Genomic DNA, 24,305 nt, shown 5'->3' with positions numbered 1-24,305 from the left:
TTCTGTTGGTTTTCAGAAGTTTCACCTGTTCCAATCTTGATGCACTTGCCATGGTCCTGGTATCTTCATATTCCTCTCTTCATGAAACTTTGCAAATTTAGTGTATTTCAGTCTTCAGGCTCTTGTGCTTTTGAATTTAACCAAGGTATTATAATTGTAAGCTCTTTTGGGTTGGACCTTGTCCATTACATACTTATAAAGTGCTCTGTTCATGTTAGGAATATTTATTTATAGAATCCTTGATGGAATTTAGTTAAGCTCAAAGTTAACTAAATGTTAAGACATTCAAAAGTGTGTTTTGGTGGTGGTGGTGGTGGTTTTTTTTTTTTTTTTTTTAAAGTCTCTTCAAACCTGTCCTGTGTCTTTGTTCTCATGGTGCACCAAGTCCAAGACAAGTCTGAAATAGTGTCAGCAGGCAAAGTCCTGTCACTCTGAAATGGCTTCTGATTTATTTTATACTTTCCAAACAAATGCTTCTCCTGAAGTAAGTGGGAGAAATTGCCAAAAATATTTATTTTATTTTTTTTCTCTCAAGAAAGTTAGATGAGGTTCCAAAATAGAACTTAGACTGGAGATAGGTTTTTGTTTTTTCCTTTTTTCTCCCCCCAACCATAATTCCATTTACTGGATGAACATTTTAAGAAGCCCTAAATTACCTTTTTAAATGAACATCATTGTCAGGTTCAGCCCCTGCAAATGATCTACTTGAAGTGCAAGCAAATTTGAAGCCATTCAGATGGTGTTGATTCAGTGTAGGTCACCTTTTATTTCCCACCTGATCTGGTAGCTTCAGTGTTATAAGTATTAACTCTTCATAACAGAGCCACAGTTTAGTGAGGTACAGAAGTATAGTTTGTACTATCAACTAGATGAACCGTTTTGGCAATAAGGCTGTTCTGGTTTGGCTTGTATCAAATCCCAAACAGTGGTGGTGGAAGAATAATTTTAAAAATCTTATATGTTCTTAAAAACCTGTCACTTTTTTCTTTGTTTTTTGTGATTTTACTACTTTATAAGTGAGAACATATAATATTTCTGTGTAAGTGTAATTAATTCATTTGAGAAATAGGTGAGATATTTTTCTGTTAGGTTTTAAACCTACTTTCTCTCTCTCACACACACACTCACTCACTCACTCACTCTGGAGGAGGTATAGAGGAAGAAGCATGAACTCAATTACATCTTTTTATAACTTGTATTTTGAACATCCGTAACACCCTTTGTCCAAAACTTTCAAGCTCATGAATAAGCCTTACAACATCTCAGTGAAGTAATTCTTATCTTTTCTATATCATCATTGTTATGTTCTCATTACACCTCTGGGCGTTTAGGGCAGTGACAGAGCTCCTCCACTTCTGTCTTTTTCTGGCAAGTCTTTCAATGGTTCCACAGCTGTTCCCCAGTTCTTTGTCGTGTTGTTTTCGGGCGGCCTCATTTTCGCTTGCCTTCAGGTGTTCCTCTTATTGCTGCTTTGGTGATGGAATCAGTTTCCATCCGAAGCACATGGCCAATCCATCTGCAGTGCCTCCTGGCAATGATGGTGCTCATATCCTCTTGGCTGCACTGTGTCAGTAGATCTTGGTTTGAGATTGTTCTGGGCCAAAAGACAAGGAGGATTTTTCTGAGACAGGTTGTATGGAATTAAGACAGTTTTGACAAGTCATACTTTCTCATTCCCCAGCATTCTGCACTATAAAGTAATGTTGAAAGTACGCAGCTCTGATTAATCTTGAGTCTGGTTTTGGTGTTGTATTTTGATGCTTTCCAGACTGTATTTAAGCTCCTGATGGTGTTCCTGGCTTTACTGATTTTTGTTCCGGATGTCCTGGCTTGTTCCACCATCCTGGTTGATGGTGCTGCCCAAGTATGTGACTGTTGCTACAGTGGTGAGAACATAATCTTCTATCCATACTGGTGGTGGTGAGGCAATATTAAAGGTCAAGATATCTGTCTTATTGTGGTTGATTTTCAGTCCAGTTTGCTGGCTGACTGCATTGAGTCAAGTTGTTTTTTCTTGTATATGGATAGAAGAGTGAGATCATCAGCAAAGTCCAGGGCTTCAAGGGATGAGAAGGGTGTCCATTTAATGCAGGGGTCTCAAAGTCCCGACCTGCAGGCCATCTGCAGCCCGAAAACCTCCCCACTATGGCCCGCGGAGGAGAGACACATGCAGACATGTTGCCGGCAATGTCTGCTACATGTTGCCGCCCCCTGCAGCTCCCATTGGCTGGGGGAGAGGGACAGAGATACCATCACTAGCTGCTGGGCAGGGTCAGCCATGGAGTCAGCATCATTAGTTGCCGGGCAGGATCAGCCATGGAGGCAGTGTCACTTTTTTCCAAAATGAATATAAACAAGTCAAAATACTGAACACAACTATCTGATGCACACCTTGCTGCAATTCTGCAGGTTTCAACTGCTCAGTCACTGAGGCCAAACATCAACAAACTGACAACAGAAGCGTTTCCAGGTGTCTGGCAAACACTAAAACTCTCTCTGGCAGGCGAAGAATTGTATACAGTTGTATGACAGTTTTATTATTTCTAAGAAATTGGAAATAAAAAATACAATATAAATGTTTTATTTTCTGAACACCATCTTCAGTGACATTATTGGCCCGCTGGGAGGGTTTGAGGACCGGCACTGGCCCTAAGGTACATTGAGTTTGAGACCTCTGATTTAATGCCTCTTGGCGTGTCTTTTGTTGTATGCTGCATTATCCAGTCAATGGCTGTGTTGAAGAGGATTACAGACCTGAAACATCCCTGATGTACTCCTGTTTTGACTTCAGAACTGAGCTCACTGTGATCAACACTGCATGTAAAGTTGAAATAAAAGCTTTTGATGATTATATGGAGAGGGATTCCATATGCCTGCAGAATGCACCATAGGCTGGTCCTGTGAATGTTGTCAAAAGCCTTCTCAAAGTCTATGAAGTTTATATAGAGTTGCCATTGCCATTCTAAGCATTGTTCTGTTATCTTCTGTAGAGTGAAGATCTGGTCTGTGCATCCATGCTCTTTCCGAAAACCAGCTTGCTTTTTTTATGAGAACACTATGAACTGCCTCTGATATATGCTGGACTATGATCTTAGAATACTTTACTTGGCACAGATAAAAGTGGTATTACACACCAGTTATTGCAATCTCTGAGAGTTCCTTCCTTTGGTATCTTCACTATAACCCCGTTGGTCAACTCATCTGGCACTTTTTCCCTTTCCCACACTGATCTAAATAGAGAGGCCAGGATAGATGCTGTTATCTCAGGATTTACCTTGAACAATTCTGCATTCAAGTTATCCTTGCCAGGAGCTTTCCCATTTTTTAAAGGATTTGATGGCTTGAATGATCTCTTCCTTAGTTGAGGTGTCTGTGTTGATATCAAGATATTCTTCTGCCTCCTGGATGTTTGCATCCTCTGTAGTTGGCTCCCTGTTCAGCAATTCTTTGAAATGCTCTGTCCAGCGCATTTCTTGTTCTTTTTCTGTTAGTAGATGGCCTTGTTTGTCCCTGATGAGTGTTTGTTGGTGTCTGCTGTTTACCACTGATAAGCCGCGTCATTTTGTAGATGGTTCCTTGTTCACCACAAGCAGCTGCATCCTCTGCTTGTGTTGCCAGATTATCACTGTTTGTCCTCTCACAAGGCGTTTGACCTTCTGGTGTGCCTTGCTATGCTTCTCGCAGTATTTGTCCTTTAGCTTCTGGGATTTTGTGTCTAAAACTTTTTTCTTCAGGGCTCATCTGGTTTCTATGGCATTCCATGTGCTGGGTGTAATCTACTCCTTCCTCCTTTTCTGCCTGTAGCCTAGGCTTCACTGCTCTGTTTATAAATTGCTGTTACTTTTGTCCCACTTTTTGTTGATCTCCTCATCTGCATTCCCCTCCTCTTCATCCAGGTCTGCAAGTGCATGAAACCTGTTCTTTAACTGCAGAACAAAGGCTTTTTATGTTTCAGGGGCCTTTAGCTTGTCAGTGTCATAACATCTATGTCCCTTGTTTGGTGGACCCACACTTCTCAGTTTTAGCTTGATGGAGGCTGTCACAAGGTGGTGGTCGCTGCCAACATCTGCACCCCTTCTCACTTCACATCTGTCAGTGAGCGTCGCCATTTGCCGTTGATCATCATATGGTCAATCTGGTTCTTATCTCTGCCATTTGGAGAACACCATGTCAGCTTGTCACCAGGTCATTCATTTTACGGGAAATCAACAAGCCTCTCTCTGTTTTCATTCATGGTGCCACACCCATGTCTTCCCATTGCTCTGTCATTATTTGTGTTGTCCTTACCGATTTTGGCATTCACATTTCCCATGATGATAGATAGGTGGTGGTGTGGTACTCTCACTAACTCTACCTGTAATGCAAGGTTGAATTTGTCCTTCATTTCTTCATCACTGTCATTTGTCGGAGCACAGCACTGAATCAGGGTGATGATATTGTGTTTCCCTTTCAGTCTGGCTCTCATAAGTTTGCTGCTGATGGACTTCCATTCAAGCAGGGAATGCTCCACTTCCTTCTTTAAAAGGATGGCAACACCCTCATGGTGTTGTCTATCATCTCATCCAGAATACAGCAAAGTTTCTCCGAGGCTGCTGTTAATCTTCCTGATCCTGTCCATCTGCTTTCACTGACACCCAGGATGTGTAAGCTGTAGCATCTCATCTCTGCTGTGACCTGAGCTAGCTTCTCTGTTTTTCGTTTTCTGTATGTTCCAAAAACCAAGTTTGTTTTTGTCTTGGTGTTGAGCACTTCAGTCTTCATGCCAGTGGCTTCCTTTCGGCTTTCACTGCTGGCAGTCATACGGGCCATTGACTCCTGAAGGCCATCACACACAGTAATGAAAAATTTCTCCATTGCTGTTTCTGTAACATATATATATATTTTTTACGGGACAGGGTTGTTATCCCTGTGTCTGTTTTGTCTGGCCTCTCTCCCACAGACCAATCTGGCATGGTTGAACCTTCCAGCATCAAAAAGCTTCCACTGACATAGACTCTGGGGATTGTTAGGGCACGCAAGCTGTCCCACCACAACAAGACACAGACAGCAGAGGACAGGCTTTTCTATATAGGATCTTACAAATATCTGAGCGCCTTCCAGTAGTGCATTAAGTTATGAGACTAATATTTGTCATGTGGTTTGTTCTTGCATGTTTTTTCCAAGTTGGAAAAGTGAATGCAGTGGCTTGTTGTAGTAGGTTTTTTAAAATATATTGCTATGTATTAATTTTAGAGAAAGCAAAGTCAAAGAAATGTGCCTTGCACTTGGAGCAATCAGAAATATCCCAATTTGGCACAAGGCAAAATAATTTGGTGTGGTGGTGTCTTACCAAAGGTCACAAGTAATAAAGAAATACAGTCAGAAAACTCTAACAGGCAATCATATTTTCCTGTATACCAAAAGATTATATTGAAGTAAGTTTTTAATGCCTTTGTATGAAGTATCATGCAGTACTTGTAACCCACAACAAACTTGAATGAATCATTGGTCATATTGTCCCACTCTTTTTTGAAGCAGGATTCCTCATTGCTTTCTATGAGAAGTCTTCATTAAAAATGAATGGGATGATGCTGCCTTCTTATGTCACACTTCCATAGGTCTGTGCTGTCTAATTTCTCACACATTTAAGATTCTAATTTCAAAGTATTTCTGAATTATTTTTTTTAAATAGTCTAAAGTTTTATAACTGAAGTGGAAAATACAAAGTATAGAACTTTCAGGAATCTTTTAAATAGGCTAATACACTTTGTTTCCCTCTAGTTATATATCAAGTTCAAACTTAATACCAGTTAATCTTTTTGTGTGTAAAGAACAGAGAAAGGAAGAAGAAAGGAAAAGAAGTAGAATGCAGGGAGGGGAAAGATCATTATAAGAAAATTGAAAGTGACTTAGAGCATGGCGTATAAAGAACATTTAAAACATGTCTTTAAAGCAGATATTCTTTACCTCTTATCTGCGAAGTTAGGTCATCCTAAGAACTGTTATAGCATATAACTACTTTCCTTGGCAGCCAAAATAACAGAAAGGAAGCTGCTCATATCCTTGCATCAAATGCCTTGCAAAAGAGGCTGTTTGCATGCACTTGTTTTCTGCGGCAGTGTTTCTCAACATTTTTGATTCCAGGGCCCAGCTTACTGCCTTGCTAAACTGTCAGGGGGATCTCAGGGACTGGTGCCAGTCCATGGACCTGTCATTGAGAAACACTATTCAACAGAATACATCTGCTGTCTCAAGTAGGATATTATAAAAAGCAACAGAAGGGAAACAGCACTAGCAGATAAATACTAAAATTGTGCTTTAGGAATATTAAACGTGACCTCCACAGGAGGAAAAAGTTGGTCATGTGCCTTTTTTTCATTTTTGATGCTTTATAAAGTATAAAGACGACCAGATTTATTTATTTTTTTAAAGAGTACATTCAAAAAGTGGCTAATCTGAAAGACTGACTAGAGAGCTAGTGAAATGGAGACCTCACAAGAGCAAAGTTGAACTATTAACAGGAAAATAGAATGTCAGACCATGTAAAACTTTTTTTATTAATACATTTTTAGCTTCAATGACTATGCAACATTTTGAATTAAGGAAGCTTTTGTTAAAGATTCAGCAAACTCATCCCCTAAAAAAGAGGAAATCCCAATAAAAACAAAACAAAAACAACTTTGCAGGTTAAACTCTTTTGGTTATTGACATCCCCAAAGGGAAAGAATATTCCTTGCCAAGTTCTCATATAACTCTTCTGCCAAGTATCAATGGCATTAACTGAGGCTAGGTTTAATAATATGTCTAGGGGATTCTTTAAAAATAAACAAAAGGTATGGCTTGAATCCTTATCTTAACCATTATCCACTCCCAGGTTTTGGAAATTTAAAAGTCTCTAAATACGCTGGTTATTTTTTCCAGTTATTTCTTCCCCACTTGCAACCACATGGGAGTCATCTGTAGTATGGAAGAGATTAGCTTTTAATTGGGGAATATAATATCAAAATGATCATAACTATGAAGTAAGAGGAAGGCTTATCATGCCCCAGCAATTTGCTGTTTTCACCATTGCTGGGCTGCTTTGGTTTGTTCTGTCCACTCTTGTCACATGAAGTTTATGAAAGGCATAACTGTAAACTGATGGGGGCATCCCAGTGCTGAGTTTGACACAAGGAGAAACAGAAAATTCTTTCCCATGGTAGGGAGAGTGAAATAAAGGCATTCTCTCAGGAAGCACTTGCAGTAGGAAGAGAAGTGAGGAGCTCAGCTGCATAAGGCTTCACGCCTATCTTTGGAAAAATGGCACATGAGCAACATATGGGCGAGTCCATATGACTGCCCTTTCCTCTAGAAACAGCATTCAATTATGCCTACAGTGTCTTCCAGGAGAAGTGCATACACATACGAAATATAGTGCTAGTGGGTTTGGTACATGGCTGGCTTTTGTATTGCCTTGCTGGTTGCCAGTGAAAAGACTTAATATGCTATGGCTGTGGGTTTTTTTGTTTTTTGGGGGGTTTTTTTGCCCTCTCTCTACTCCCCACCCAGAGGGTGAGGGGGAGGAAATGTCCCTCTCCTTTTTAATAATCAGGCCTCACTCGGACCACTCAGTTGCCTTCTCTTCCTCCTTGGCATAAAGCAGGGTTGGCGGGACTGTTCAGTGGTTCTCATTTTTGTATTGCTGACCACTTTCACACAGCAAGCCTCTGAGTGCATCCCCCCTTATAAATTAAAAACACTTTTAAAATATATATTTAACACTATTATAAATGCTGGAGATGAAGCAGCGTTTGGGGATAACTTCCTGACCCCCTGAGGCAGGGGTCGGCAACCTTTCGGAAGTGGTGTGCTGAGTCTTCATTTATTCATTCTAATTTAAGGTTTCGCGTGCCAGTAATAAATTTTAACATTTTTAGAAGGTCTCTTTCTGTAAGTCTATAATATATAACTAAACTGTTGTTGTATGTAAATTAAATAAGGTTTTTAAAATGTTTAAGAAGCTTCATTTAAAATTACATTAAAATGCAGAGCCCCCTGGACTGATGGCCAGGACCCAGGCAGTGTGAGTGCTACTGAAAATCAACTTCAGAACTACTAACTATGCAGTGTAACTTATCATTTAAATCAGTTTCTGTACTGGAGGATAGAAAATGTGATACTTATTTTTAAAAAAGGATCCAGAAGCGATCCTGGCAATTACAAGCTGGTGAGTCTAACTTCAGTACCAGCCAAATTGGGTAAAACTATTGTAAAGAACAGAATTATCAAACACATTGATGAACACAGTTTTTTGAGGAAAAGTCAACACAGCTTTTGTAAAGCAATGATATGCCTCACCAGTCTATTAAAATTCTTTGAGGGGGATCAACAAACATGTTGACCAGGGTAATCCAGTGGATGTAGTGTACTTGGGCTTTCAGAAAGCCTTTGACAAGGCACCTCACCAAAGACTCTTAAGCAAAATAAGCAGTCGTGGGATAAAAGGGAAGATACTCTCATGGATCAGTAACTGGTTAAGACAGGAAATGAAGGGTAGGAATAAATGGTCATTTTTCAGAATGGAGAGACTTAAATAGCAGTGTCCCCCAGGGATCTATACTGGGACCAATGCTGTTCAACATATTCATAAATGATCTGAAATGAAAAAGAGGTAAACAGTGGGGTGGCAAAATTTGCAGACAATACAAAATTACTCAAGATAGCAGAGTGCGAAGAGTTACAAAGGGATCTCACAAAACTGGGTGACTGGGTAACAAAATGGCAGATGAAATTCAATGTTGATAAATGCAAAGTAATGCACATTGGAAAACAGAATCCCAACCACAGATACAAAATAATGGGATCTAAATTAGCGGTTACTGCGCAAGAAAGAGATTGTAGATAGTTCTCTGAAAACATCTGCTCAGTGTTCAGTGGCAGTCAAAACTAACAATGTTAGGAACCATTAAGAGAAGGATAGATAATATGGCAGAAAATACAACACCACTATATAAATCCATGGTATGCCCACATCTTGAATACTGCATGCTATTCTGGTCACCCTATCTCAAAAAAAGATAGATCTATTAGAATTGGACAAGTACAGAGAAGGGCAACAAAAATGCTTAGGCTTATGGAACAGCTTCCGTATGAAGAGAGATTAAAAAGTCTTTTCAGTTTGGAAAAGAGACAACTAAGGGGGATATGATAGAGGTCTGTAAAATCATGAATGGTGTGGAGAAAGTGAATAAGGAATCAGGGTCACCGAATGAAATTAATAGGCAGCAGGTTTAAAACAAACAAAAGGAAGTATTTCACGAAACCTGTGGAACTCATTGCCAGGGGATGTTGTAAAGGCCAAAACTATAATGGGCTTCAGAAAATAATTAGATACATTCATAGAGGATAGGTCCATCAATGACTATTAGCCAAGTTGGTCAGAGATGCAACCCCGTGCTCTGGGTGTCCCTAGACTGGTTGCCAGAAGTTTGGTGTGGATGACAGGAATGGATCACTCGATGATTGCCTATTCTGTTGTTCCCTCTGAAGCACCTGGCTTTGGCCACTGTCAGAAAACAAGATACTGGGAAAGAGAGACCATTGATCTGACCCAATATGGCCATTCTTACGTAATTTTATGATTACTTTTTAACATTGTGAATCTGAAGACTTCTTAAGTTTAGCAGGTGAATACAGTAACTCCTCACTTAAAATCACCCCGGTTAACGTTGTTTCGTTGTTACATTGCTGATCAATTAGGGAACATGCTCGTTTAAAGTTGTGCAATGGTCCCTTCTAACGTCCTTTGGCAGCCACCTGCTTTGTCCACTGCTTGCAGGAAGAGGAGCTCGTTGCAGCTGGCTGGTGGGGGCTTGTAACCAGGGTGGACCAACAGCCTCCCTGTCAGCTCCCCACTCCCCTAAGTTTCCTGTGCTGCGGCCGCCCAGCAGGCTATCAATTGCCAGGCAGTTCAGTTCCCCCCGCTACTGCCATGTGCTGCTCCTGCTCTCTGCCTTGGAGCTGCTCCCAGAGACTCCTGCTTGCTGTGCAGGGGGTAAAGGGGGGCGCTAATGTTGGGGTGTCCCCCTCCCCCCTGCTCCTGCACCCCGCTTACCCCTTCTCCATATAGAGCAGGGAGGTGACACGGACAGAGAGAGCTTGGGGAAGCAGCTGCTGTCTCAACTTCCTGATCCACTTAAAAGGACAATGCACTTAAGAGTGGGTCAGCAGTGTGCATCTCTGTGTGTGTGTGTCACACACACACACACACACGTCTGTCGCTGTCTGCTATGCTGTCTCCCCTCCCTCATGTTCGTGCTGCCTTGTGTGAGAGGCTACATTAACAACAATGTGTTAACCCTTGAGGACTCAGCTGAGTGCTAGTTCATCATTTAGCAGCAAGGCATTCCCTGGGAAATATCCCACCCTCTTCCACCCTCTGACTTCACCACCTCAACCAAGCTTCACAATCATCATAGCTGTGAACAGTATTAAATTGATTGTTTAAAACATATACTGTGTGTATATCTATATAATATATAGTTTTTTGTCTGGTGAAAAAAATTTCCCTGGAACCTAAACCCCCCTATTTACATTAATTCTTATGGGGAAATTGGATTCACTTAACATCGTTTCGCTTAAAGTCGCATTTTTCAGGAACATAACTACGTTAAGCGAGGAGTTACTGTAATATAAAGTGCTTATAAAAGTGATTCCTAAGCACTTGCGTCCACAAAATTTACCCTTTCAGGTTACTGTTGGTTGCATAGTAGAAAATCATTACAAAGCTGATCATATTTTAAGACTTATAAAATGTTTTGTTCAGATTGGTGTAACTTCCACATATGGAGACCTGAAAGGATTTATAGATCAGAACCGGAGTCCATCAAAAGGTAAGAGGAGTTGAATTTGTCTGTTCAAAAAAGAAACTCATTGTAAGGCTGCCTTCTCTCCAGACTTTAGCAATTTATAATCTTCCCCTAAATTGTTGGTACACCCACTATATGTGGTGGATTTAACTTTTTTGGACCCAACTTCAAATATTAAAGCTTAAAGTATTAGATACCTCTATATCTGTGAATGCTATATTGTAGATCCACAACAGTGACTGGTGTTAAGGCTTTAAGATGACAAGCCAAATCAGACTTATAATAAAAGTATCAGAATATTAAATTATTCACTTTTTATGGGGGCGTGGAATATATGAATACACCATCTTCTTACCTCAACCCTCAGTCTCCATGTTGCAGGGACTCTTCTGACTAAGGGAAAGATGGACTGAGCTTCTCCCAGGGTTAATCTATGCCACCGAGGGAGGATGAGTTTGTGGTAAAGTACTAGGCTGGGATTCAGAGGATCTGGATTCAGTTCCCAGGCTTTATTTAGGCTTCTAGGTGGCACTGTAATACAAATAGTAAATAGTAATTGTGATAAATGTAGAGCTGCTCTGTAATTCATAAATATTATAATGACATGGTTACTGTGTTTTACTGTATAAATGTATTGATTTAGTTCAATAGTGGGTTGTAAGCAAGAAGAAAAGAATAGCTTAAGATAAGACTCTCCTTGGCAAACATTTGAGTCTTGTTATGGGCCATTGGCTCTGAAGACTCTGGCTCGATCTCCTGCTATGCCCTACTGAACTGATTCTGACAAACAGGGCAAAAGTGTGAGGACTGACAAGAACCAAAGGAACTCTGGTTGGATTATAAGGGTTTTTATTTCAAGAGAGGAGGCAGTTGCTGGGTAGCTTTTTCAGAAAACCAAATTTAACCTCAGACCCCACTGCTGGGGTATCTGCAGAAGGTAGGCTTACCTAGCTTGTCGTGGGATGGTAAGCTTCAGTCAGTGATCCCCAAACTTTTTGGGTCCCCCCCCACACACACCCTGTTGAGGCCGGGTGGTGGGGCCACGCCAGGGACTGGAGCCATGGCCAGGCTGAGGACTGATGCACATATCATTGGCATTAATGTTGGTGGGGAGATTTGTGTTTGCTAAATGTTTTTGCATTGTCAGCTGTCAAAAACTTTCCTCTTTATTAGGATTCTCTTTGAGGCCTTGAGATTGATTTGGATTGTTGTTTTGGAGTTTCACTTTGTTTTAAAACTCGAAGGATATTTTGCTCAAAGGTTAACAAAGTGGGTTTTTAATCACAATCTTTTGTATTAATCAAAATTCAGGAAAACCTTTTTCTGACCATGGTTATTGGGGAAATAATAAGGAAGTGATGAAAGAAACCTATTTATATTGTTCCTTTCATCCCAAATGTTTCTCTCTCTCTCTCTCTCAATCTGCGTTCCACTTAAGCAGCTAGTACACACTCTCTCTTTGGAAGCTAGTGAAAATACAGAGGAAGAATGTCTGTCTGTCTGGATCCACATGGCAATGCCAAGAAGAATGAGTATATCATAGTAAAAATATTTTCTGGTCTTTTAGATTAGTAACTTTTCTCCTCTTTATTTCCCCCCATGTCTTTATTGTGTTTTTGAATATCTGTTTCACTAAAAGAACACCTAACACATTGAATTTTATAATGGTTTAGAAAAAAATTTAATCTAACAAGGTAGTTTTCTCTTGGTAGACTGATCTCAAAAACAGAACTCAGACATATTCCAGTACATTTACAAAACAAATTTATTGATTAGATATAGAAATGGGATATTTTTTTTGTAGGCCAAAAAGTTGATATTTTTAAGTGTAAGAACAAGAGGATAGCAGAGGGAGTTTGTAGGAGGATGAAAGGATAAAATCAGCATAGTTAGGAAAGGCCGCATCACTAGTGCCATCACTTGTAAGAACATAAGAACGGCCATACTGGGTCAGACCAAAGGTCCATCAAGCCCAGTATCCTGTCCTCTGACAGTGGCCAATGGCAGGTGCACCAAAGGGAATGAACAGACAGGTTATCATCAAGTGATCCATGCCCTGTCACCCAATCCCAGGTTCTGGCAAACAGAGGCTAGCGACACCATTCCTGCCCATCCTGGCTAATAGCCATTGGTGGACCTTCTTCCATGAATCTATCTAGCTCCCTTTTGAGCCCCATTATAGTACTGGCCTTCACAAAACCCTCTGGTAAGGAGTTCCAGAGGTTGACAGTGCATTGCGTGAAAAAATACTTTCTTGTGTGTGTGTTAAACCTGCTATCTATTAATTTCATTTGGTGGCCCCTTGTTCTTGTATTATGAGAAGGAGTAAATAACACTTCCTTATTTACTTTCTCTATACTACTCATGATTTTATAGACCTCTATCATATCCCCCCCGCCGCCCGTTAGTCGTCTCTTTTCCAAGCTGAAAAGTCCCAGTCTTATTAATCTCTCCTCATACGGAAGCCGTTCTATACACTTAATCATTTTTGTTGCCCTTTTCTGAACCTTTTCCAATCCCAATATATCTTTTTTGGGATGGGGCAACCACATCTGCATGCAGTATTCAAGGTGTGGGCGTACCATGGATTTATATAGAGGCAATATGATATTTTCTGTCTTATTATCTATCCCTTTCTTAATGATTCCCAAAATTCTGTTCACTTTTTTGACTGCCGCTGCACATTGAGTGGATGATTTCAGAGAACTATCCACAATGACTCCAAGATCTCCTTCTTGAGTGGTAACAGCTAATTTAGACCCCATCATTGTATATGTATAGTTAGGATTATGTTTTCCAATATGCATTATTTTGAATTTGTCAACATTAAATTTCATCTGCCAATTTGTTGCCCAGTCACCCAGTTTTTGTGAGATCCTTTTGTAGCTCTTCGCAGTCTGCCTGGGACTTAACTATCTTGAGTAGTTTTGTATCATCTGCAAATTTTGCCACTTCACTGTTTACCCCTTTTTCCAGATCGTTTATGAATATGTTAAATAGGACTGGGCCCAGTACGGATCCCTGGGGAACACCACTATTTACCTCTCTCCATTCTGAAAACTGGCTATTTATTCCTACCCTTTGGCCTTGTCTACACTACAAGACTATTTCGAATCAACTTAGTTCGAATTTGTGGATTCGACCTTATGAAGTCGAATTTGTGTATCCATACTAAATACGCTAATTCGAATTTCTGAGTCCACATTCACGGGGCCAGCGTCGACTTTGGAAGCGGTGCACTGTGGGAAGCTATCCCACAGTTCCCGCAGTCCCCGCTGCCCATTGGAATGCTGGGTAGAGCCCCCAATGCCTGCTGGGGGGAGAAATGTGTCGAGGGTGGTTTTGGGTAAGTGTCGTCATTGAACCGTCAATCACAACCTCCCTCCCTCCCTCCTTGAAAGTGCCTGCGGGCAATCTGTTCGTGCACTTTTCTGGTCAGTGACAGCGCGGACGCCACAGCACTGCAAGCATGGAGCCCGCTGCGATCATCGCTGTTTTCTCCTCCTCGCACTTTATCGTCCACCTCTTCCACAGTCAGCTGCTGAGAAATTGGGCTACTTTTCAATGGTGCTGCAAGCACTGGGGGACCATAGGGGACGTTTTACAAACATCAACGTCGGGTGGCCGGTCAAGGTTCATGATGCGTGTGTTTTCAGGAACTGTGGGCTGCTCAGACGCCTGCAGGAAGGTAGTTTCTTCCCGGACCACGAAATAACTGTTGTGGATGTGCAGATGCCTATAGTCATCCTCGGGGACCCAGCCTGCCCGCTAATGCACTTGCTCATGAAGCCCTATACAGGCGCCTGGGACAGCGACAAGGAACTCTTCAAATACCAGTGAGCAGCGTGACCTGTGACTGTTCAGTTTCTTTACAGAGAAGCTGAACCTGCCCCTGTTTCTTTACCCACTGACTGTTGACTCTCCTCTTCGGTTACATACCCCGTTCACCCCGTTACCCCCACTTCCAGCACACGTGTAAAAATAAAATACATGTCCCATTATTACTTAACAAAGGTTTCTTTATTCATGACTTTTCGTGAAAGGGTTGAAACTGGGACGCAGGCTGTGCTGGGTAGGGTGTGCGGTGATGTAAAGACCGCCTCTAAACTCAAGGAATGACAGGCTCCTGCTCCTAGAGCGGTCCGCAGTGCCGGAATGCTTCTTTCAACGGAGCCTGCCATCCCTCTTTATGGAATTCTGTGTGCGGGCGGATATGTGACCTTGTGGTGGAGGAGGACGGATACAGATTCCTCAGCTGCGTGACTCAGCGGTCCAGGACAAGGACCGCTGTATAAGATCTGTAACCGCCCTCCCCCGCTGCAAAGTCACATCTCCCCCGCCCACACAGATCCTGGAAACCACCTCCCATACCGACCAGGGTGCCTACTGACTGCACCGTGTGTGTGACCCGCTGCTGATCCTGCCCCCGTGTCTGTACCCTGGGAAAGGTGACTGTCCTATGCAATTAACCACCCCCTTCCCCACGCCCCCCATTCAAACACAGTCTTCTTTGAAAAAACATAACGGAAACAGTAATTAACAGCAAAGCATTTTTATTAATTAAGTAGACAGTTAGGGGATGGGACTGGGATTGGGACTACTGTGAGTCTGGAAGTGAAGGACTTCAGCAAATGTAGGGTATGAGAGCTTTTGGGTACTTGAGCACTGTGCTGTGGTGCAGTGACAGTATTCACGTCCCCAGCCGCCCCTCCTCCTGATTATTTTCGGTGAGGGGGGTATGGGACTTTGTGGCGGGGGAGTGCGGTTGCAGATACACTGCAGGGTGTCTCTGTCCTCCTGCGGTCCTGCAGAACATCCACAAGGCGCCTGAGCGTGTCCGTTTGCTCCCTCACTAGTCCAAGCAGCGTTTCAGTCGCCTGCTTGTCTTCCTCAGGCCACCTCTCCTCCCGTTCGCTGTGTGAGCGCTGGCACAGAGAGACGGTCTCCCTCCACTGGCTCTGCTGGTCCGCCTCTGCTAGGTAGCAGCCCATACGTTCCTCGAACATCTTGTCCCTTGTCTTTTTCTTTCGCCGCCTAATCTTTGCCAGCCTCTGCGAGGGGGATGCTGTGGCAGGTCTGGAGACAGTGGAAGCTGTGAGATGGGAAACAGGGAGTGAATTCCTTGCAAAGATACATTTTTGCGAACAATTAACTGAGTCTAGGCTGTCTGTGAATTCTGGGTTGAGACTCCTGTGCCTGCTGGGGCACACATCATTTTCGCGGTGGATTCTGGGTAAATGTCGCCAGTCATTCCTTCCTCCGGGAAAGCAACAGCAGACAATCATTTCAAGCCCGTTTTCCCAGAATTGCCCTGGCATACGCCATAGCGTGGCAACCGTGGACACTGTTTTGCCTTTTGTGTATGTCACCGTATGTGTACTAGATGCCGCTGACAGAGGCGGGCCAGCAGCGCTACACAGCAGCATGCTTTTGCTTTTGCATGACAGCAGAGATGGTTACCAGCCATATTGTACCATCTACCATACCATAAATTGGTAATAAGATGGGCATGGTTACCTGTCCTTTTGCACTGCACCATTTGGTGCTGTCATAAGTGCCCCTGGCCAAGCAGCCAGGAGCGCAAAAGCAAAAATTGGGAATGACTCCCTGAGTCAATCCCTCCTTTTTGGTATCTAAAAATAGAATCAGTCCTGCCTAGATTATGGGCAAGTGTACTAGAGAACCACTGTATCATAGAACCAGAGAGCACAGCTGCTCTGTGTCCGATCCTGCATAAATTTGGAGCTGTATGCTATTCACAGGGGGTGCTCCTCCAACAACACCACCTGTTCATTCTGGCCTTCCCACAGCCTTCCTGGGCTACCATACCATTGTCCCACCACTTGTGTGATGAAGTAATAAAGAATGCAGGAATAAGACACAGTGACTTGTTTGTGAGAAATGAGTGGAAGGAAGCCTCCAGCTGCAATGATAGTCCAGGCAGGACATTAATTACTGTGGATGAAGGAGCCCATCATCCCTCTGCTAGTCCAGGGGCAATTCAATCTTTTCTTTACACAGGAAGGGTGGGGGCTGATGGAGCTCAGCCCCCTGCTGCAATGATGAGGACGGTTACCAGCCATATTGCACCATCTACCATGAAAAATTAGGGCCAGGCGCCCTTGATCGACCTCACAGATGGTAGTACGCATGGTTACCAGTCCTTTTGCACTGCCCCATGTGCCAATAGGCTGATGATGAGGACGGATACCAGTCGTTTTGTACCATCAGCCATCCATAGCGTGGGGGGAGCAAGGATGTTGGTGTTGAGTGCTGCACCATCGCGTCTATCTGCAGCATTCAGTAAAGATAGGGTGACATGTAAAAGAGTCAACAGAGGATTGTTTTCACTTCTGGTGGTGGGTGGGGTGTGTGCGCAAATTGCCGAACTATGCCCTGACCCACCGCAGACACTGTGTTTGACCCTAGAAGCATTTGGAGCTCATCCAAGAATGCAAATACTTTTCGGAGACAGCAGGAACTGTGGGTTACCTTGCGTCCTCATTCCCCCCTCCCTCCATGAGCGTCCATTATATTCTTTGGCTTTCCGTTACGCTCGTCACGCAGCTGCGTGCTGAGTCTGTGCTATGCCGTCTGTCCGTAGATTTTTTAAAAATACTTTGGACCAGGCGTAAAATTACAGTAATTACCCTAATTAGATGCAAGAGTCTCCGAGCGAGATCACCCTGAGGACGGTCACTGAAGGAGATAGAGAGCGCATGCTGCGTGAAAGCTAGCACGAACCAGGGCCCGATGCAGCCGTGCTCCCTGAGTACCTCATGAAAGCCTTGCGCGGAAAAGTGTGCTACCACGGAGCACCCAATAAGGCAGCTCTCCCCAGGAACCTCCTGCTGATGCTTTTCGATTAACGCAAGGAGAGCTTCGTGGAGATCTCCAAGGATGATTTCTGTTCTGTCCCCATATATAGAGAGCCCTCCTTTTCACACACTTAAGATTCCTGTTATATTAAGAATAAAAGTTAACATGGTTAAAGCACTTACCGACTGCTCCTTCCCCTGATTCAGGATCTGGGTTCATGGCCGGGGAGGGTTGGTAGGGGATCTCCGTGACGGTGATGAATAGATCCTGGCTGTCGGGGAAACCAGCGTTGTAAGCGCTCTCGCCTGCCTCGTCCTCCACAAACTCTTCCTCATCTTCCCCGTCCGCGAACATCGCCGAGGAACTGTCCGTCGACACTGTCCCATCATCAGAGTCCATGCTCACTGGTGGGGCAGTGGTGGCAGGCTCCATAGCGTCCGTTGGCCGCTTTGATTTTTTGGTAGCCTTGTCTGGGGTCCTTTATTTTCACGCGGCACTGCGTTGCATCCCGGCTGTATCCTCTGTCTGTATCATGGCTTTGGAGACCTTCTCGTAGGTCTTTGCATTCCGTGTTTTGGAGCGCAGCTCCGAAAGCACAGACTCCTCGTCCCACACACCGATCAGATCGAAGAGTTCCCAGTCAGTCTATGCTGGGTCCCTCTTTCTATTCACAGATAACATGAACTCCTCTGCTGGAGAGCTCTGCATCGTTGCAGGTGCTGCGGAGCTCGCCCCGATGTCCAGCCAGGACGTCAGATTCAAAGTGCCCAGACAGGAAAAGGAATTCAAATTTTCCCGGGTCATTTCCTGTGTGGCTGGTCAGAGAATCCAAGCTCGGACTGCTGTCCAGAGCGTCAACAGAGTGGTGCACTGTGGGATAGCTTCCGGAGCTACTAAGTTCGATTTGCATCCACACCTAGCCTAATTCGAGCTAGCCATGTTGAATTTAGCGTTACTCCACCTGTCGGGGTGGAGTACCGAATTCGAACTAAAGAGCCCTCTAGTTCGAATTAAATGGCTTCCTGGTGTGGACGGTTGAGCGGTTAGTTCGAATTAACGCTGCTAAATTCGAATTAAAGTCCTAGTGTAGACCAGGCCTTTGTTTCCTATCTTTTAACCAGTTATCAGTCCATGAGAGAACCTTCCCTCTTATCCCATGACTGCTTATTTTGCTTAAGAGCCTTTGGTGAGGAACCTTGTCAAAGGCTTTCTGAAAATCTAAATACACTATATCCACTGGATCTCCTTTGTCCATATGCTTATTGACCCCCTCAAAGAAAGAGGCTTTTCTTCCTGCACTTGTGTCCAGAAAAAGAACTGACTGGATTCCTGTACTCAGGTCCTGGTGTGGATTTGCAGAGATTGTGGCCTGCATTTTCCAATCATAGAAGGCCAGGAGAGGCAGACCATCCTGTGTGAGAGGTGGAAGCAGTTGGGAGAGCTACAAGAGGAGCTGGCTAGGCTGAGGAGCATCCACATACACAAGGAACTCATTGAAAACATGCATAAAGAGACCTTCAAGGTAGAAGTAATTCAGCTGGCGAGGACTGCAGTAGCACCACCAGGGGAGGACGAAAACTACTCTTTCACAGGAAGGAAGCTAGCTTCTGGCAGCAGGCAGTGCTCCACCCTTGCTCCCTATGCACCATCCATAGAGATAAACTGGTATGCTGCCCTGGCAATGAGGGATGAGAAGTCTCCACTAAAGGTGAAGGAGGAGAAGTCATATACCCCCAAGGCTGGGAGGATTACAGCTACCACTCTCAAGAGGAAACAAAGGGTGGTGGTGGTCAGGGACCTCTTTATAAGGGGGACAGATGCATCAATCTGTTGGCCTGACCAGGCATCCTGGTATGTGTGCTGCCTGCCAGGGGCCCATATCCAAGATGTTATGGAAGGATTGCTGAAGATCATCAGGCCTTTTGACTATTTCCCCATGCTGCTTATCCATGTGGGCACTAATGATACTACAAGGTGCGACCCTGAGCAGATCAGAAGTGGGTACGGGGCTCTGGGAGTGAGGGTGAAAGAGTTGGGGGCGCAGAAGGTATTCTCATAGATCCTTCCAGTCAAAGATTGGGGCCCACACAGAGACACACACATCCTGAAGGTGAATGCATGACTGCGTGGATGATGTTGCCAGGAAGGTTTTGGCTTCCTTGACCAGGGGATGTTATTCTGAGAAGGACTGCTGAGCAGACATGGAGTCTGCCTATCAAGGAAGGGGAAGAGTATCTTCAGATACAGACTGGTTAACTTAGTGAGGCAGGCTTTAAACTGGAGAAAACCGGCTTTAAACAGGAGACAGCCTGCAGATAAATCCAAAACATGGAGACCTGGGTGAAGGGTTGGAATTTGGGGGGCGAGGGAACAGGAGCAATCACAGCAGGGACAAAAGAGAGACAAAGGGGAAATTTAATGAACATCTTAGATGTTTATATAGTAATGCAAGAAGTATGGGGAATAAACTGGAAGAACTAGAAATACTAGTGAATAATCACAGTTACAACAATTGGCTTCACAGAAACTTGGTGGAATAATTCACGTGACTAGAATGTTGGTATAGAAGGGTGTAGCTTTGTCAGGAAGGGACAGGCAGGGGAAAAAAGGGAGGAGGTGTTGCCTTGTATATCAAAGATGTATATGTTTGTACCAACGTTTAGATAGAACAGGAAGGCCTGAAAGTCTCTGGGTAAGAATAAAAGGGGTAAAAAATGGTAGGTGTCATGGTAAAGGTCTGCTATAGACCACCTAACCAGGATGAAGAGGTGGATGCAGCTTTTTTTTTTTCCTCTTTCAAAAAAACAACTAACAAACATCCAAAACACAGGACTTGATGGTGATAAGGGACTTCACTACCCAGACATCTGACTGGAGGTGGTGGGGAATAGTACAGCAGAACACCAATTTATCCAACAGTCTTGCAGGACTGAAATTTTAAACTTCTTAGCCCGGATACAATTTTTAATTGAAGCACTTGCAAAATGATGGTAAATCAGCATGTTGTTCTTCATAAAAATGCGAATGTCTCACCTCTCACCATCTGCAATGAGGGGTTTTGTGTTGAGCCAGTTACCCAAATTGCCACATTTTTATCTGCTCTGTCATAGCTTCGGTTTTTCAGTTGTTAAGTGTTAGGTCAGCTGTAATGCAAGTGATTTCTTGGGTCCTCAGGTGATTATTCAACTTGACTATCCAATCTCACTTTCTTGCTCCAACAGCAGGCCTGTAAGAAACTTGCTGCCTGATCCTGATTTATATTTCATCCCTCTTCTTTTCTTCCACCAGTTCTACCACTTTTTTTGATCTGAGTGGCTAGTCAAAAACTCAGGGTCTAGTATGTTGGTCCAGTTAAGAAGAGAAAATAGTGATAATGAGGGGTTTGTGATGCAGTTTTGGTTACTTAAAAACAAATTTTTGCCAAGTTCTTTTTCTCAGAACACAGAAGGAATCAAATAGCAGATAACAGCTTCTTTCGCTTGTGACACCAACAAGCGTCTTTTCAGCCTGCATCTTGACCCAAAAAATCTCTTCCCCAGAATACTTTCTGCTGCTGCTTCAGGCTGTCTGCCTCACTCTTTGGTTTTCTATGTTCTGCCTTCCTTCACACTTGGCCGCGCACACCCTTGCCCAAACAATACTAGGTAAAGCCCCTCCACCCACTCAGTTCAAAACTCCTGGGCAGATTCATACACCTCTTTTTTGTTTTATCCTCAGTTATGTGAATTGAAGGGTGTATTCACACCCATCGGTATCAGTGAATCTTGTGATCCATGCAATCACCAATACCTCTCAGCATGACAGTAATACTCTGCTCTCTGCTATAGGGAGGATAGTGAAATGTGACACATGAAGGAAATCTGCAAGGAGGAGAGTACTGGCTTTTAGGAAGTCATGCTTCCATTGGGCCTGGGGAACCAAGTGAGTTGTCCAAGGCTCCTCTACAGGATGTCCAAAGAGCTGTGGTTTTATGGAAAATAATCTGTCTATTCTGTGAAGAGCAAAGCCTGCCATTCCCAAGAGAATGATTTGGAGGAAACTGTCACTGGAAATTTGGGTAGTTTCATCGTTTCTCTGTGGTTTTTCCCACATAAGGATAGCATATGGCCCTATATCTTAAAGAAACCAAAAGCATATATTCACAGTAGCTTGGGAAATCCAAGCAGACTAAGATCCCATGGGGATGCTTTTGGCAATAACTGTAAAAGAGAAGACTCCAACTTTAAATGTTTTTATTACTAAATCTGACTAATATCTATAGTGTCAAGTATCAGAGGGGTAGCCATGTTAGTCTGGATCTGTAAAAAGCAACAGAGTCCTGTGGCACCTTTAAGACTAACATATGTATTGGAGCATAAGCTTTCGTGGGTGAATACCCACTTCATCATTGGAGCATAAGCTTTTGTGGGTGAATACTCACTTTGTCAGACGCATGCGTCTAATGAAGTGGGTATTCACCCACAAAAGCTTATGCTCCAATACATCTGTTAGTCTTAAAGGTGCCACAGGACTCTCTGTTGCTAATATCTGTAGTGTCTGCTACTATGGCAGCTTGGTGTTTTTAATTACAAAAAAAAATCACAAAATCAAATGTTAATCAGATGTTAAACAAAATAAATGCATCTTTCATCATGCCCTGAAGATTCACAGGTTTGGGCTCTGGCAGAGAGCCAAAGAGAACAGATCTTAAGGCCCTAAAAAATAATCATAGTCCTTGACCCAGCCTTAGAGAGTTCAAACTAATGTTCAAATCAGATAGTAAGCAATTTCCAGCTAGTCTTAACTGTTAGGACTGGTTATAGGATATTTCTGATAACTGTGTTCCAGAATTCAGGGCTACAAACATAATATAAGCTTAGTGGATTGCACTGGAAACCAGTGTTGGGTTCCAAATTACAAAACACAAGGCAACTACGTCTTATCCACATTAGGGATCAAAACCAATTTTGCTAATGCGGTTTTAGCCCCAGTGTATGCACAGCCTAAGGTGGTGTGTTTTATGCAGCCACACTTATTCTGTAATCCTTAGCTGTCTACACTACGAATGCTTGCTGGTATAGCTATACCAGAAGATTGCAGTAATGGAGACCCAGCATAAGCCAACAGGATTCCTTTTGTGGGCATTCCTAAGTCACTTCTTCCCATACTACATTAGCTATGCTGACAGATGCACTCTTCGTCAACATAGCTATGCCAGCAGTGTAGATGCAGCTATGTTAGCTAGGCAGTGTGACTTTTTTTTTTAACATGTTCCTAGCCAGCATAGTTATGCCAGCAAAACTTTGTAGTGTACACTGAGGGCCTGTAAGATTTCAAAAACTAATCTGGCTTAGGTCTGGTCAGCACTTTGATAAGTGACCTCTCAGGAAGTTATAAGTATTGTTTCAGTCAGGACACCAACATGATAAGTTTTAGAAATACTTCAGCCTAGACTACACTAGAAAAGGCTTGCTGGTATGGCTTTACTGACAAAAGCCCTCATGTAGACAGTTATACAGACAAAAACATACCTTTTCCAGTTTACTTATTTTGTTTGTGTAGTGTATTTAAAACTGCATTGGAATTGTAGACTGTCACTTTAATTTGTAAGGAATTTCCTGGTCCATCTTAAAGGCTGGGGGGCTCTGCAGGAAAGCATGTGATCAGAGTCTGTTCTGCAGCCAGTTAGCTTAGAGTAAGGGCATGGCTACACTTGCAGATGTAGAGCGCTTTGAGTTAAACCAGCCTTCGTAGAACACAGTAGGGAAAGCGCTGTAGTTTCTCCAAACTGACAGCTGACAGCGCACTTTGGTGTGGTCACATTAGCAGCTCTTACAACGCCACAGAGAGCAGTGCATCGTTGTGGCTATCCCAGCATGCAAATGGCTGCAACATGCTTTTCAAATGGGAGGGTGGGGTGGAGTGTGACAAGGAGTGTGTGTGTATGTGGAGAGGGAGAGAGTGGGTTTTTGGGGGGGCTGAGAGCATGTCAGCATGCTGTCTTGTAAGTTCAGACAGCAGCAGACCTCCCCCACCACACACACCTCTCTCTCTCGCTCTCACACACAGCATTCCACAGTAATGGTTGCTTTGTCTCAGAGCAGATAAGCATGCCCACGGTCAAATGGAGCTTTCAAAGGGCATATCCAAAACAATAAGAGTGGCCACTTGACTTAAGGGGATTATGGTATGTTTCTGAGGCTGATCAGAGTGCAGTAATGCAACATCTCATTCACACTGATGCTGGGGCGCTCCAGCGGGGGCCCATCAAACGTTATTCTACTCGCCGTGGTGAATTACCAGGAGCGCTCTAGCTGTGGAGTCAGAGCGCTTTACGTGCCTTGCCAGTGTGGACGGGTAGTGAGCTAGTGCGCCCGGGGCTCCTTTAATGCTCTGTAACTCGCAAGTGTAGCCAAGCCCTAAGGTGGGGTGCGTTTTAGGGAGCAGCCTGCTTTGTTTCTGTTTTGGGGATTCTTGTATTATCGTTCTGAATTCTAGAGATAATGTTTCTCTTGCTGGAAGGTTTCAATGCATTTGTTTATCTGACTTCTCTATATGTATGCTGTGAACATAACAGGTTGGGGACCCTGTATAAACTATACCAGCAAAAGCATTATTTTGCCAGTATGTCTATACTAGTGTTTTTGCCAGTATAGAAGTGTTATGTTTTAAAATAATAAA

At 43.4% G+C, this 24,305-nt stretch overlaps 1 protein-coding gene across 9 annotated transcripts in view; it reads left to right on the top strand.

Moving 5' to 3' along the window:
- Nucleotides 1-24,305, top strand: part of TFDP2 (transcription factor Dp-2) — a 178,997-nt gene that overhangs the window by 40,785 nt on the left and 113,907 nt on the right. For 7 of the 9 annotated variants that reach the window (XM_045030682.1, XM_045030684.1, XM_045030683.1 and 4 more), the window contains one exon: nt 10,784-10,850. The exons of the other annotated variants lie outside the window; for them this stretch is intronic. In XM_045030682.1, coding sequence (XP_044886617.1) covers nt 10,784-10,850 — 67 coding nt within the window. The remainder of the gene's footprint in view (nt 1-10,783; nt 10,851-24,305) is intronic. 9 annotated transcript variants of the gene reach the window in all.

Source organism: Mauremys mutica, chromosome 9, assembly GCF_020497125.1.
Source record: "Mauremys mutica isolate MM-2020 ecotype Southern chromosome 9, ASM2049712v1, whole genome shotgun sequence".
Classification (NCBI taxonomy): Eukaryota; Metazoa; Chordata; order Testudines; family Geoemydidae; genus Mauremys; species Mauremys mutica.
This window is presented reverse-complemented; position numbering and strand designations above follow the sequence as displayed.